This window comes from Marmota flaviventris, chromosome 8 (genome assembly GCF_047511675.1).
Source record: "Marmota flaviventris isolate mMarFla1 chromosome 8, mMarFla1.hap1, whole genome shotgun sequence".
Lineage (NCBI taxonomy): Eukaryota > Metazoa > Chordata > Mammalia > Rodentia > Sciuridae > Marmota > Marmota flaviventris.
In genome coordinates, this window is record NC_092505.1 from 4427198 (window position 1) to 4440500 (window position 13303).

The 13303-nt window shown below is 44.2% G+C and overlaps 1 protein-coding gene across 1 annotated transcript in view; it reads left to right on the top strand.

Moving 5' to 3' along the window:
- Positions 1–13303, top strand: part of Dscam (DS cell adhesion molecule) — a 563164-nt gene that overhangs the window by 8841 nt on the left and 541020 nt on the right. The window contains exon 2 of the mRNA XM_071615768.1: positions 6132–6449. Within this exon, the coding sequence (XP_071471869.1) occupies positions 6132–6449 (318 nt within the window). The remainder of the gene's footprint in view (positions 1–6131; positions 6450–13303) is intronic.

Genomic DNA, 13303 nt, shown 5'->3' on the forward strand with positions numbered 1-13303 from the left:
CCCCAGGAGTGGAACCAGCTTTCTATGGACTAAAACCATGAGCCCTCAAATAAACTCTTCCTCCCCTATAATTGTGCGGGTCGGGTCCTTTAGTCACGGCAGGGAAAAAAGCTGACTGAAGGCCCCTCCACTCTCCTCTTCCCTGCGCTCCTGCCCACAGATCTTGCTGGGGCTATGGGACATGTCCACATGGTCAGGCCGTTCTCTCTCCTGCACAACACAGCTGCCCAGTCCAACCTCCTGCCTGCAGGCTTCTCCCCTGAAAAATTGATCTGGCAAATGATAGTTCCATGTCAAAACTTTCAGTGACTTCCTAAAACAGTTTTATTGAGATACAGTCTGCTGTTATGAAGGGAACCCGTCTCTGTGTATCCCTCAGTGGTTTTCCGTTTGTTCACAGATCTGTGCCACCTTCACTGCTGTCCATTTTAGAACATCTTCAGCACCTCAAGTTGACACCCTCTTGCTCCTAGTCCAGTCCGTTAAGCCACTAATGTACTTTCAGTACATTCTGTGTGCTTCCCTCCTCTGGACACTTTGTGTGACTGTGGTCAGGTAGTGTGTGGTCTTTTGTGCCTTGGTTTGTACTCAGTGTGATGTTACCAAGGGTCATTGAAGCATGTGTCAGCACCTCATTCCTTTTCACTGCTGACTAATATTCCATTGCATGGATGGACTGCATTTTGTTTGTTCAGCAGTTGATGGACACATGGACGATGTCCATGCTTAGCTATTATTAATAATGCTGATTTAAACACCTGTACACGGGTTTTTGTGTGGACAGTCCTGAGTCCTGAAGCATGCATCATGTGCTTCCTTGCTGGGCATCTGACATCCCCTGTAATCTGGGCTTCCTACTGTGGCACCTGAAATGCTAGCTCCAGATGTCAGTGGCTCTCTGTGCCCTTGATGATCAGTGTGCTCTGGGTCTTGGCACAGTGCCAGGTACTCTGTAGATGCCAGATCAGTGTTTTCAGGAGAAATGAGTATAAAGACCCAAAGCTCCCTGCCCGGAACTGTCCGTCACTTTCAGATGCGGGCTGAAGCTGCAGTGGACGGCTCCTTCTCGTTTCTCTCCTGACTGTGGCAACTCAGAGTGCGGACCATGCCTCCCTCTCCCCCCCCCCCGGGAAGTGTTCCCCACCTTCCTTAGACTGGCTTGCTGTTCTCTCTCTCTCTCTCTCTCCCTCCCTCCCTCACCCCTTTCCCTCTCTCTCACACAGTGCTGTGTGAATAACTGCACACTGCCTTGGTTGTGCCATCATAACCTGGAAGACATCAAAGCGTCCACAGTGGAAGGACGTTCTTCACAGCCCCTTCCCCAGCTCCCTCCAGGCCATGCCCAGGACTTTGACCCCTGGACTTCTCCACATGCCAGGGCTGGAGGCTGAGCTTTCCATTTTAAGCCCTGGCTCTTCCCAGGACCTTGGCACAGCCACATGACCCAGTGTCTGAGGCTGCCCTGGGAGGAGCAGAGTCACCGTGGGTACAGAGTCCTCGTACTCAGGCAGAGGATGGTCCTGGAGACAGGAAACAAGAGCTTTGGGGTGTGGCTACAGGATGGGTGTCTTACAAAATGAGTTGATGTTACATTATTAAACCCAGCGGTTGAAGTTGAAAGACGAATGTCCAACGCCTTAAAAAAAATGTCAGGAGAAGTGACAGGAATCCCCCAGTGGTCACTTATCTCTTTACTAGGACTAAATAATTATTTATCACTTTTCCTGCAGTCATTTAAATAATTTCACAAGCTGGCCCCTGGAATGTGCTTTTCAATAACACACTGTACATTTAATTGAATAATCTCTCTTATACGTACATTCACATTTTCAAAGACTTGGCTTCTCTTAACAAGGCTACTTTTAGCATAGAGGAGGATAAATTCAAACATGACCAAATTTTATTTAGTTCAAATTACCCACAATCGAGTTGACAGAAGAGTAATGTAGGGAAAAAAAAAAAAAGAATCTGGGTGGAATTAATTAGCCTTGAAGAATGACAGTCACCTCATTCCTAACAATATGTTTGGGGTAATGTCAGTTTCCTAGAAAGCTCAAATGTAAAATTATAGTGCTACAATCAGCATTTTCATTTGTATTGAAAACTGCAGTGCTGAACGGTTAACCCTGTTCTGATCTGCACTGATTTCTTAGCTAGCAATGATTTTCGTCTCCTGGTTTATGAAGTTTGCTCACAGCTTTAGTTATATTTGGGGGAGAACGTGACAAAGCAGTCACTACTGGTGACACCCTTTCTCTCCTCCTGTCGGGGAGGCTTGATCTTTTATGAAATGTGCGTTTCTTCCCCCTCTTCTCACACATGGTGCTCCCTCGTGTTGGGCTCAGCAGTGGTCAGCCTGGGCCCTGGTGGTCAAACTCCTGGTCACTGCCCAGACTGGGATCAGCCACATCAGTTTCCTGATGCGATGAGGTGAGAGGCGCCACCTCTCCAGTGTGTCTGTAGAGAATGACTCTGTGACTCGTCCAGCTTCCTGGAATGGCCAGGTGCTGGGGCACGCCTATAATCCCAGCCTTTCAGGAGATGGAGGCCGGAGGATCTCAGGTTTAAGTCCAGCTGGGCAATGGACAAGACCCCATCTCAAAATAAAACAGAAAAGGGGGATGGAGATGTTGGCTCTGCTTTTCTGGCACGTGCGAGGCCCTGGGTCTAATTCCCAGTACCACACACACTCAAAGTCATGGAGTGACTGAGCATGGTGGCACAGGAGGCTGAGGCAAGAGGATTGCATGTCAAAGCCAGCCTCAGAAACTTAGCAAGGCCCTGAGCAACTCAGTGAAACCCTGTCTCAAAATTAAGAAAAATAAAGGAAAAAAAGGGCTAAGGATGTGGTTTAGGGGTTGAGGGCCCTTGGGTTCAATTCCCGGTACCTGTCCCCCCACGTCAGAGAGTAGTAGAGCAAAGTTGGTGGAATGGACATTGAAGACCATCTAGCCTTTCAAAAAACGCCTCCTTTGCTTCCTCTTCCTTTTTATTTTTTTAATTAGTACCATCTAAAATTGGTGCTTCATGGTTAAATGACTGGTCACATGACCATTTAATTGCTTAGCATGGCGCAGTACTGAGAGGTGTGAGCTTGGTCCCCACCCTAGGCCACTCCTTGTGGGGTCCCCTCTGCACTAGGGTAGTGGGCTGGACACCTCTTCATGCTCCTCCCCCATCGCCATACCAACGTGCTGGCCAGCCTTTGCCAGGAGGGGAGAAGAGCGTTGGGGTGGCAGCCCAGGTCTGTTTCTTGGGGGGCAGCAGGCCCTCCGTCCCTCCTTGGTAGTGTTAGGGATAACCTTGGTTTTCCTGAATGGAAACCAAATTCCAGTTAGGCACATTAGAACAAGGTCCCCAGTGGAACTGCATGTCCGCAAATGTCCCAGTGCCCTGTGGGATTTTGTCATTGACCCCTATTTATCCTGATGAACTTGCTACAGTTCAAGCCTTTGGCATGGTGACCTTTCTGCTCTATATGACACATGCAGCCACTGCGCTCTCACATAGTGATACATGTCAACCATAGCGTCGTGGATGCCCTGCATTGCCACCCCAGGCTGGCTGCAGTGTCACCAGGGGATGGGACTTCCCAGCACTGTTGTAAATCCATAGGACCACCAAGGTGTGTGTGGCCTATCATCGACCCCAACACCTTTAGGCAGCGCACGACTGTATGCAAATGTGAGCTTTTCATATGGAAATGCTTATTCAGAAAATAAGCTATGTGTTGGTAGCTCTCCATATTCAGTGGGTCCCCAGAAAATCCCAGCCTGGGAGCTTTTGCTCACCGCGACCTTATTCAGTGTAGGACTGCTCTCACAAAGCTTGTCCACATCCAGTGACATTCTGGATTTAACACTTTCTCTCTTCTTTTTTATTTTCATTGTTTATTCCTTGTGATTTGGTAGGACTTATAATGGGGTATGAGTTGGCTCCATTTTAATGTTTTGCTTAATATTAAAGGTACGTGACCACAGGTGGTGACTAGCACAGCTGCACACTCAGATGGTGTATTGTGTTCCCAGGGAAGGTGCTTGGAGGGGAGCTGCCCGCGGGTCTGGTGGGCTGTGTTCTCAGGAGGTGCATCAGGAAGGAAGCCAGGACAGCAGCCCAGGCAGAGAGTTGGTCTGCAGGGTGGCGTCCACCCGTGTCTCTGCTGGGTCGCCCTCCAGAGGCTTCTGAATCAACCACCTCTGACCAGTCGGTCCTTGGATAAGACCAGTCCCTGAGGCTGGAGCTTGTTTCCAGTGCCAAACTCAGTGGAAGGTATTTCCAGCTGCTGGGGTGTGCTGGGGTGGGGCTTTGGCCCTAAACTGAAGACCTGCAGAGAGCTGCACAGTGTCCCCTTTGGTGCCTGCAGGGGAGACAGGCATTAGCCAAGAGCACTGTCATCTTGCTGACTGTCCTTGCAAGCTGTCTGGCCCCTCTCCACCAGGATCTCTGCTCGAGTCTTCGTCCACTCCTCTCCCACTCTCTCAGCATCCACAAATGCCCTCTCCCCTCGCTGTGGGAGATAATCCTTGCAGCTCTGAGGTCGCTGGTGCCCTGCCCGGCGGCAGGCATCCCTCCAGAGCCCTCCCTAGTGCTCTGCCACTAGAGCCAGCCAGCTGTACCCTGTTCCAAATCCGGCCCGGCCCCTTGTAAGTAATGGTGACTTTCTCTTTCTTACCAAACCATGTCCCTTAAGTACGTGCCCAAAATGGGCACACACATTTTATGACACATGTGCTGGTATTCAAGGAGGCTCTGTCCCCTTGGTCCCACACTGAAAAAGCCCCCACACACTCGGGGAGGAGCTTCCTCTGACCCCGCCCATGTCAGAGAGGAAATATATTTCTTAAGAACCTTCATTGGAAAGAAAGCGTCATGGTCCTGCCACCTTCTGGCCCATGTCCTTGGTCAGGTGACAACCCTCTGAATTCCACATACTCTTTGGCAGAGCACCTGTACCCCCACCTCCCTCGGCCTCCGACCAACCAGCACCTGCTGCTTCTTCCCTTCCTTCCTAGGGATGCATGCCTGGTGCACACCTGCTCCCAGCAAGCCGCAGGAGCTCCTGGTCTGAGAGGCAGGCCTTCCTCGCATCTATAAATCTCTGTTTAACTTCTGGAATCTCGCACCCCGGTTTCTTTGGTCACGTCTAGGATGGTTGTGTGTATTTGTTGCCAAGCACCATGTGGGCACTGGATCAACGAAGTAGAAAGCTGAACTGATAGCCATAGGCTTGCCGTGCTTTATTTGTAGGAGTTTGAATGAAAGCATCAATCAGAAGGTCAGAAAAATAGTTTTGGAAATCATATCATATAAAATGTAGCCCCACAAACATGTACTTACTGAAGTCTTGTAGAACCAGGGGTTTGTGAATATGATATGATGTGAGCGGAAAGAGGCAGAGTCCACAGCGATGGCACATGTGACGCGTGTGCATTTTGACACAGTGTAATACAGAGGGAAGCATACAGGCAGGCGGGCCAGATGGGAGCTGCAGGCTGCTGGAATTGGGTGACCTTTTGTCAAAGTTCTCTTTATTGTTTTATCAAAAATGTGCGTTGTTCATGGACACTATTTTCTGACAACCAGTGATGCTTTTGAAATGCTTTACATATAGCCTTCGATATTAACTTTTTAAAATTGTGGCTAATTTCATTCTGGGAGAGATCTCAACATACCTGGCGCCTGGGTGGGGGCACCTTTCGCTGGGCCTCTCCTCCTGCAGGGCCCACTGGAGTTAGGCTCTGTGCTCCATGGAATAGTCAGGTGGTCAGCACCCTGTCTCCATGAGGGTTATGTCCTCCTGGGGAAGAAAGACAATAATGCACACGAAATATCTAATGTGAAGTGCAGTCAAGGTCAGTGCTATGGGGACAGAGCAGGGCATGCAGCACCCCAATCAAGTTAGTAAATTATCAAAAGATAAAGTCTAGGGGAATTTATCTGTTTGCATACAAAATACGAAGCTGGAGTGGTTCCTTATTTCCAGCCCTAGCCTCTGTCCAGAGTAGTTTGAGCACTTTTGCGTTGTTTAGTCTTGGTTGCGCTCCTGGCGGGTTCTCGGACCGCCCTGGGAGGTCGGCAGTGCGCATGCGCAGGAGGGGCGTCGCTCACGGCCTCTCTGTTCCCTCCTGCAGTGTTTGGTGAAGAACCCCACTCCAGCCTCTACTTTGTCAATGCATCTCTGCAAGAGGTAGTGTTCGCGAGCACGTCGGGGACGCTGGTGCCCTGCCCGGCTGCAGGCATCCCTCCTGTGACTCTCAGATGGTACCTAGCGACGGGCGAGGAGATCTACGACGTCCCCGGGATCCGCCACGTCCACCCCAACGGCACCCTCCAGATCTTCCCCTTCCCTCCCTCCAGCTTCAGCACCCTAATCCATGATAATACTTACTATTGCACAGCGGAGAATCCTTCAGGGAAAATTAGAAGTCAGGATGTCCACATCAAGGCCGGTGAGTAGCTCCGCGGGCTTCTTCCCCTCCGTGCCTGGTGGGGTCCAGAGGGGGGACAGGGACAGACGGCAAAATGCCACTGCCTCTGCGAACCAGTGAAAGTCCCTTCTTCAGTTTATTCTGTCATTGGAAAGACCTTGCGTGTGGTTTCAAAGTGCTCCTTCCCTGGGCTTCAGAGTGCCCAGGGGTGTTGGAACTCAAATTTGCAAGGAGTGATTGTGAGGTTCGCAGGTTCTGAACTGCATCCCAACCTTGTTATTTTCTTGCTAATTGATACAATGACTCAGACTTTCAGTGGCATACGTCCTGTGTATTGGCCTCCGACCACTGTTACAGTTTGGTTACCAGATGTCCCCTGGAAAGCTCTCGAAGCCATGCAGGAACCTTCAGGGGTAAAGTGATTAGATTATGGGAATTGTAACCTCATCAGTGGATTAACCCATCAGATGGATTAATAACTGGAATGGAGTACTGGGTGGTGACCGTAGGCATGTGGGGCATGGCCAGAGGAAGTGGGTCCCTGGGGTGTGCTCTTGGGGAATATATTCTGTCCCTGGCCGCCACCAGCCCAGCAGCTTCCCTCCCCTGTGCCCTTCTGCCAGGATGCTCCACCTCACTTGGGCCCAGAGCAATGGAGTCAGCTTGCCATGGACTGAACCTCTGAAGCCATGAGCCCAAAATAAACTTTTCTTCTTCCAAGTTACTGTTCTCTACTATTGTGCTCACAGCAACACGAAGCTGCCTAACAAACCACCCTGACCCCATCCTAGGGGAGGTGCAGAGGAGAAAAGAAGACAAACAGTTGAGCTGAGGTTTAAACCTAGCACATGTGTGTACTGCAGTAGAGACAGGATCAATCCAATACCCCACGTTCCTTGTGAAAAAAAAAATCTATGCTATTTTAACATTTTTGACTGTATCACATGTTGTTGAAATATGTTCCTTTTAACAACATATTGTGACTTTTTAAAGTTGTCACTGCTACAAGTTAACCCAGAAACACAGTCTGAGAGACACACACATCAAAGGCACTATATACAGGACATATTGTGTCCTTGTACAGATTTACCAAAGCCTTGCAAAACACATTCGCAGTTGGACTCCTGTTAGCAAACAGAGCTTTAAACAGCGTTTGAAAGCCCACCCTTGAAATCCTTGAGTAGACTGTCCTGACTTAACCGCGGGGCAACGAGGAATGTGAGTTTGATGGCTGTCTCATACATCAGGTGGCTGGGGGGACTTTGTAATAATTTCTTCAGCCAGCGAGGAAGGCCTCATGGAGGACATTACCATATGAACAAACTATAGGGTGTCTCTGGATTCCTGCACAGGGTCTTTGACATGTGCAATGAGACATTAGATGGACTCCCTATGCCATGCCGGCTCGTTGTTTTCCCAACTCTATCTGGATCTCCATGACATGCTCACGAATTCCCAAACCTGTGCAAGAACGCACCAAAGAAGGGCAGATCGACTTTAATCAAGAGAGATGAAAATTTGATATGTCAAATCATTAAAGTAAAGCAAATGAAATTTGTGTAGGGAGTTCCAACCCTGACAGAGAGACACAGTGAGTGCCTTTGACTTGGCAGGATGAACATTTCAATGATGTGTTATAAGAACACATTTATAGTCTACAAAGTACCACTCATAGAGAAACCTGGAATTTCAAACATAAATACACAACATCTGAATTATTAATCCTTCATTTCTGATGTGGGTTACCTGTCAGATAAAGGCATTAAATGCTCACTCCTGTTCTAACTGCTGTTTTCTAAATTTGTCACCCAAGTGGTTGCTTTTGCATGGCACTGAATGTTTTGGAGGGAGGGATGGAGTTTGCATCATTGTGACGGCATCTCTGCCACCTGTCCCTTCTCCACTTGTGCTATTGCTCTTCTCCCTGAGAAGCATGAGCTAGGGGCACACACACCATGTCAGTTTGAACCTACAGCATGGACAGTTACATTGCCCAGGTGAAATTTCCTTTCTCACATAATTTTGCTCACTATTGTGAACACAGTTTGATCCCAATAATCTTTTATTTTTCATCTATTCATTTGTTTATTTTTTGGTGTTGGGGATTGAAGCTAAGGACATGCTCTACCACTGAGCTGCAATCCCAGCCCCACAGGAACCTGGTAGATTGCTTGCAGAGCCCTTGAAGTCTGCTTTTGCCGTGTGTATACAGACTAGTACCGGAGAAATGGTCATTCAGGATAGGTGTGCGATGCCCATGTTACCTTCTGCCCACACATGGGGCATCTTCTAACTGTCCCACTAGAATGGAACTGGAATTTTCCTGGAATAATCCATTACACCATAGCCTTCCCTTTGATAGCACAAAAAATTCTTGTTATCCTCAATGTTTTGACCTCAGTCAATAGGACAGACACTCATCATGGTGTCCCATTAACCCACAAGCCTAGTTTCAGCATCAAACACTTCCTAGCCATTCTACTCCAAAGGCTGGGGTGCAGATGGGCTGCTTGACACAGAGGTGCCCCTGCCCAAGCTACAGGAACTGCCTAGCCACCAGAGACCAAGATGGAAATGGAACCAAGATCAGTGGTGAAAATATATATCAAAAAGTAAGATGAGAGAATCGAGCCTAAGAATTTTCAATATTTGTAGGCAGATGTTGCCGGACTAAATTCAACACTGCTTAAAAGAAATACCCTTTAAATAGAAAGACACAAATAGCATATTAGTCTGTTTTCTATTACTATAACAAAAGGCTGCATACTTTATTTTTTAAAAAGGTTTATTAAGCTCATGTTTTTGGAGGTTAAAGTCCAAGAGTAAGAAGCTTCCTCTATTCAATATCTGATGAGACCCCCATAGTACAACATGGCAGAGAAATGGAAAAGAAGTGACCAGGTGCAGGTTTCACATGGTGAGGCTGGAAGACAGATTCAGGGGCAAGGCTTGCTCTTTGTATACACACACTGTGGTGGAGCTAACTGGGTGCTGTTAGAGCCACAGTAATCCATTCCGAGGGCAACACCCCAGACCTTACCACCTCCCCTGGGCCCACCTCATAAAGTTTCCTCCTCCCCTCAACATTGTCACACTGGGGACCAAAAATCCAGCACAGGGACCTCTGGGGGACACACTCAGACCACATCTGGATCATAGCAAGGGGGCTGAAAGTCGAGGCTGGGAAAAGGCAGACCATGCTCACCAAAGCCAGCCAGTCCAGGGAGACAGGACAGGAAGAGCTGAGCAGCCGTGTTGTCAATCACGGTGCACCGTGCATCCAGGTACTACAGGACTACAAGGCCATCAGTTAAGAAGCTGTGACTGTTCTAAGTACTTATGCACCTCACAGCAGAACTTAAGCCTGTTACTCAAGCTGACAGAACTGCAAGGAGGAACAGATCTGTCAGAACTGTAACTGGATATTTAAACACCCTTCTTTCAATTGGTAGAAATAGACAATCAGGGAGACTAAAGACCACTTGACCAAATTGACATTTTTTTTAAATGGTACTGGGGGTGGAATCCGGGGCCTCACACATGCTAGGCAAGGGTTCTACCAATGAACAGCATCCCTGGCCCTATTTTAAATTTTATTGTGAGATATGTTCTCACCAAATTGCCCAGACTGGTCTTGAACTTGTGACCCTCCAACTTCAGACTCTTGAGGACCAGAAATTACAGATGTGTGCCATTTGGCTCAAATTGGCATGTTAGATAAAGAACAATGTGCATTATCTTCTGGTATATACAGATATTTACTAACATATGCTATATTCTGGTCAACAAAGGAAGTCTAAGATGAATTTTAAAAGTATCAAGTCATATGAAATGCATTCTTTAATCAAAGTGGAACTAAATTAGAAATCATTAACAATAAAATTCTCAGGAAATCACCAAATATTTGGATACTAAATAAAATGCACATGTCCATAAAATGTAGAAGAAAAATAAGAAAGAAGGAAATTAGCATAAGGAAATTAGAAAAGTTTTAAACAGAATAAAAATATTCACATAATATGTAGGAGTTTTGGATCAATTCCCAGGGTTGTTAAAGGGGGGAAAATGAAATTTTGGGATAGCATTGAAGCAGTACTTGGAGAGAGATTTATAGCTCTAAGGCCTATATTGGAGATGATGAAAGTGTTCAACTGTTGACCTCACTTTCCATGTTAAAACTAAAGAAAAAAATGTAACATATATGTGCATATATATTTTATAAATATAAATATTTATTTAGAATGAAAATTACATAGGTTAATTTGGAAATCAATACATTGTCAACTGGAAACAATGGAGGAAATCTGTGAAACCAAAAGTTGTTTCTCTGAAAATTATTGATAAAATTTATATTCTGGTATTCAGATTAAAATGAAAAATAAAAGGCAAGAAAAATGATCAGTATCAAGAATGTGAGAGCTGACATATATATTCTACAGATATATCTACATATCTACACATTAAGAAAAAATATATGCCAGTAAATACAACAACTTCAATGAAATGAAAAATTCCTTGAAAGACACAAAATACCAAAGTTTACTGAGGAAGAAATAGGTAATAACTTTCCTATGCACCTATAATGAATCTGCTGAGAAAGCAATCAGGAAAACAATCCCATTCACAATATCCCTGAAAGAGGAAAAGAAAAAAAAAAGAGGAAAGAAGTAATCCTGTGAATAAATCTACCCAGGGAGATGAAAGACGTTTACAATGGAAACTATGGCACTTCAAAGAAAGCAATTAAAGAAGACCTCTGAAGATGGAAAGACATCCCATGTTCATGCATAGACAGATTTAATGTTGCTAAAATGGCCATACTACCCAAAGCAATGTACAGATTAAATGCAATGCATATCAAAATGCCAATGACATTTTTTACAGAATTAGCAAAAACATTCCTAAAATTCATTTGGAAGGAAAAAAGACCCAGAATAACCAAAGCCATTCTAAGCCAAATAAAGCAATGTGGGAAGCTTCATAATACCTGACTTCATGTTATACAACTGCATGGTACTGATATAAAAACCACTATGGAAATCAGTATGGAGGCTCCTTGAAAGATGAATGGAACCACCATGTGATCCAGCTACCCCACTCCTCAATATTTATTCTAAAGAATTAAAGTTATCATACTCTAGTGACACATGCATACTCATGTTCAAAACAGCACAATTTTCAATAACCAAACTATGGAACCAGCTTGTGTCCATGAAGTGAATGCATGGATAAAAAAAAGTGTTATATATACACAATGAAGTTTTATTCATCTATAAAGAAGAATGAAATTATGTCACTCAGGAAGTCAGGGATTGTATGTTTTCTCTCTTGTAGAAGCTGGAGGGGAAAAAGGAAAAGAACGATGGAGGAGGATTAAAAAAACACAAAAACAAAAAACCCCGGAAATTAATAGACTAGAGGAAAGGTACCAGGAAGAGGGAGTAGGGGAGGGTTAGGGAAAATTCTGGATAAAGATATTGGACAAATCATAATTTTTTGTTATGCACTAGAATGGATAAATAACAAAAAATTCTTACCATTATGTATAATATAACATTTCAATTAAAATATGGAAAATAAGAAATAGATGAACTGAGTAGCCCTATATCTTTCAAAAAATTAAATTTGTAAATATAAAATCTTCTATAATGAAATATCAGGTTCAAATGGATTAACTTTGAAATCTAAATACTTCAGAGATAATAAAAATTCTAGAGATTTTTTTTCAGAAAATTTAAGAAGAAATGAACATTTCCTCGAATGATCAGTATTACCCTGACATCAACAAAACAAAGACATTATAAAAAAAGAACTACAAATATCACTAATGAATTTGGATATAAAATTCTAAGAACTTGATCAAATTGCATCCAATAACATATTAAAAAGACACTACATTATGACTATGTAGGGCTTTTATCTAGAATGCAAGTTTAATTCAAATTTGAAAAAATGAGATGGACATCATTACCCCAAGTACATGTATGAAGACATGAATGGTGTGACTCTACTTTGTGTACAACCAAAGACATGAAAAAGTATGCTGTATATGTGTACTATGAATTGAAATGCATTCTGCTGTCATATATGACAAATAAGAATAAATAAATAAAATTTTTAAAAATTAATAAAAGTAATTCATATTAACATGTTAAAAGTAAAAATCATGTGATTATTTCAACAGGTACAGAGAAGCATTTACAAATCTCATGTCCACTTAGGTTAAAAACTCTCAGAACACTAGAAATAGAAGGAAACTTCCTCAGTCTGACAAAAACAACTATAAAAATCCTACAATAGCTAAGTAACATCATATATAATTGAAAAAGATTAATGCTTTCCCTCCAAAGATTAAGGACAATAAGAAGTTATGTGCTCTAAGCACATCTACTTGGCATTATATTAGAGGTTGTAGCCAGAGCAATATGACAAGAAAAAAAGCAAAATATGTTCCAATTGCAAAGAAAGAAATTTACCTGTCTTCATTTGTAGATAATAATCATGAATTTTGACAATCTTTTGCAAAGAGCAGTAGAAATAATAAGTGAACATGTCAAGATTTAGGTATTCAAGATCAGCACATGTAGTCACACACACAAATTATAGATAGAAATTTTTTTAAGATATGGTTTAGAATAGGATCTGAACAAACAATAGTGATAAATCTGATTTTAACTGTGAGAGATTACACTGGAAATTACAAAACATTGCTGAGAGAAATTAAAGGACTCAAACCCTGGTGGTTGGGCCTACTCTGTGGGCCTCGAACAGCAGAACCCTCCTATTGGTTAAAACTATGAGCCCAGACAGCATGAACGTCATTCTAAGTGCCCCCTGAGCTCTTCCTTGGATGCTCCCATCATGGGGAAAGAGGG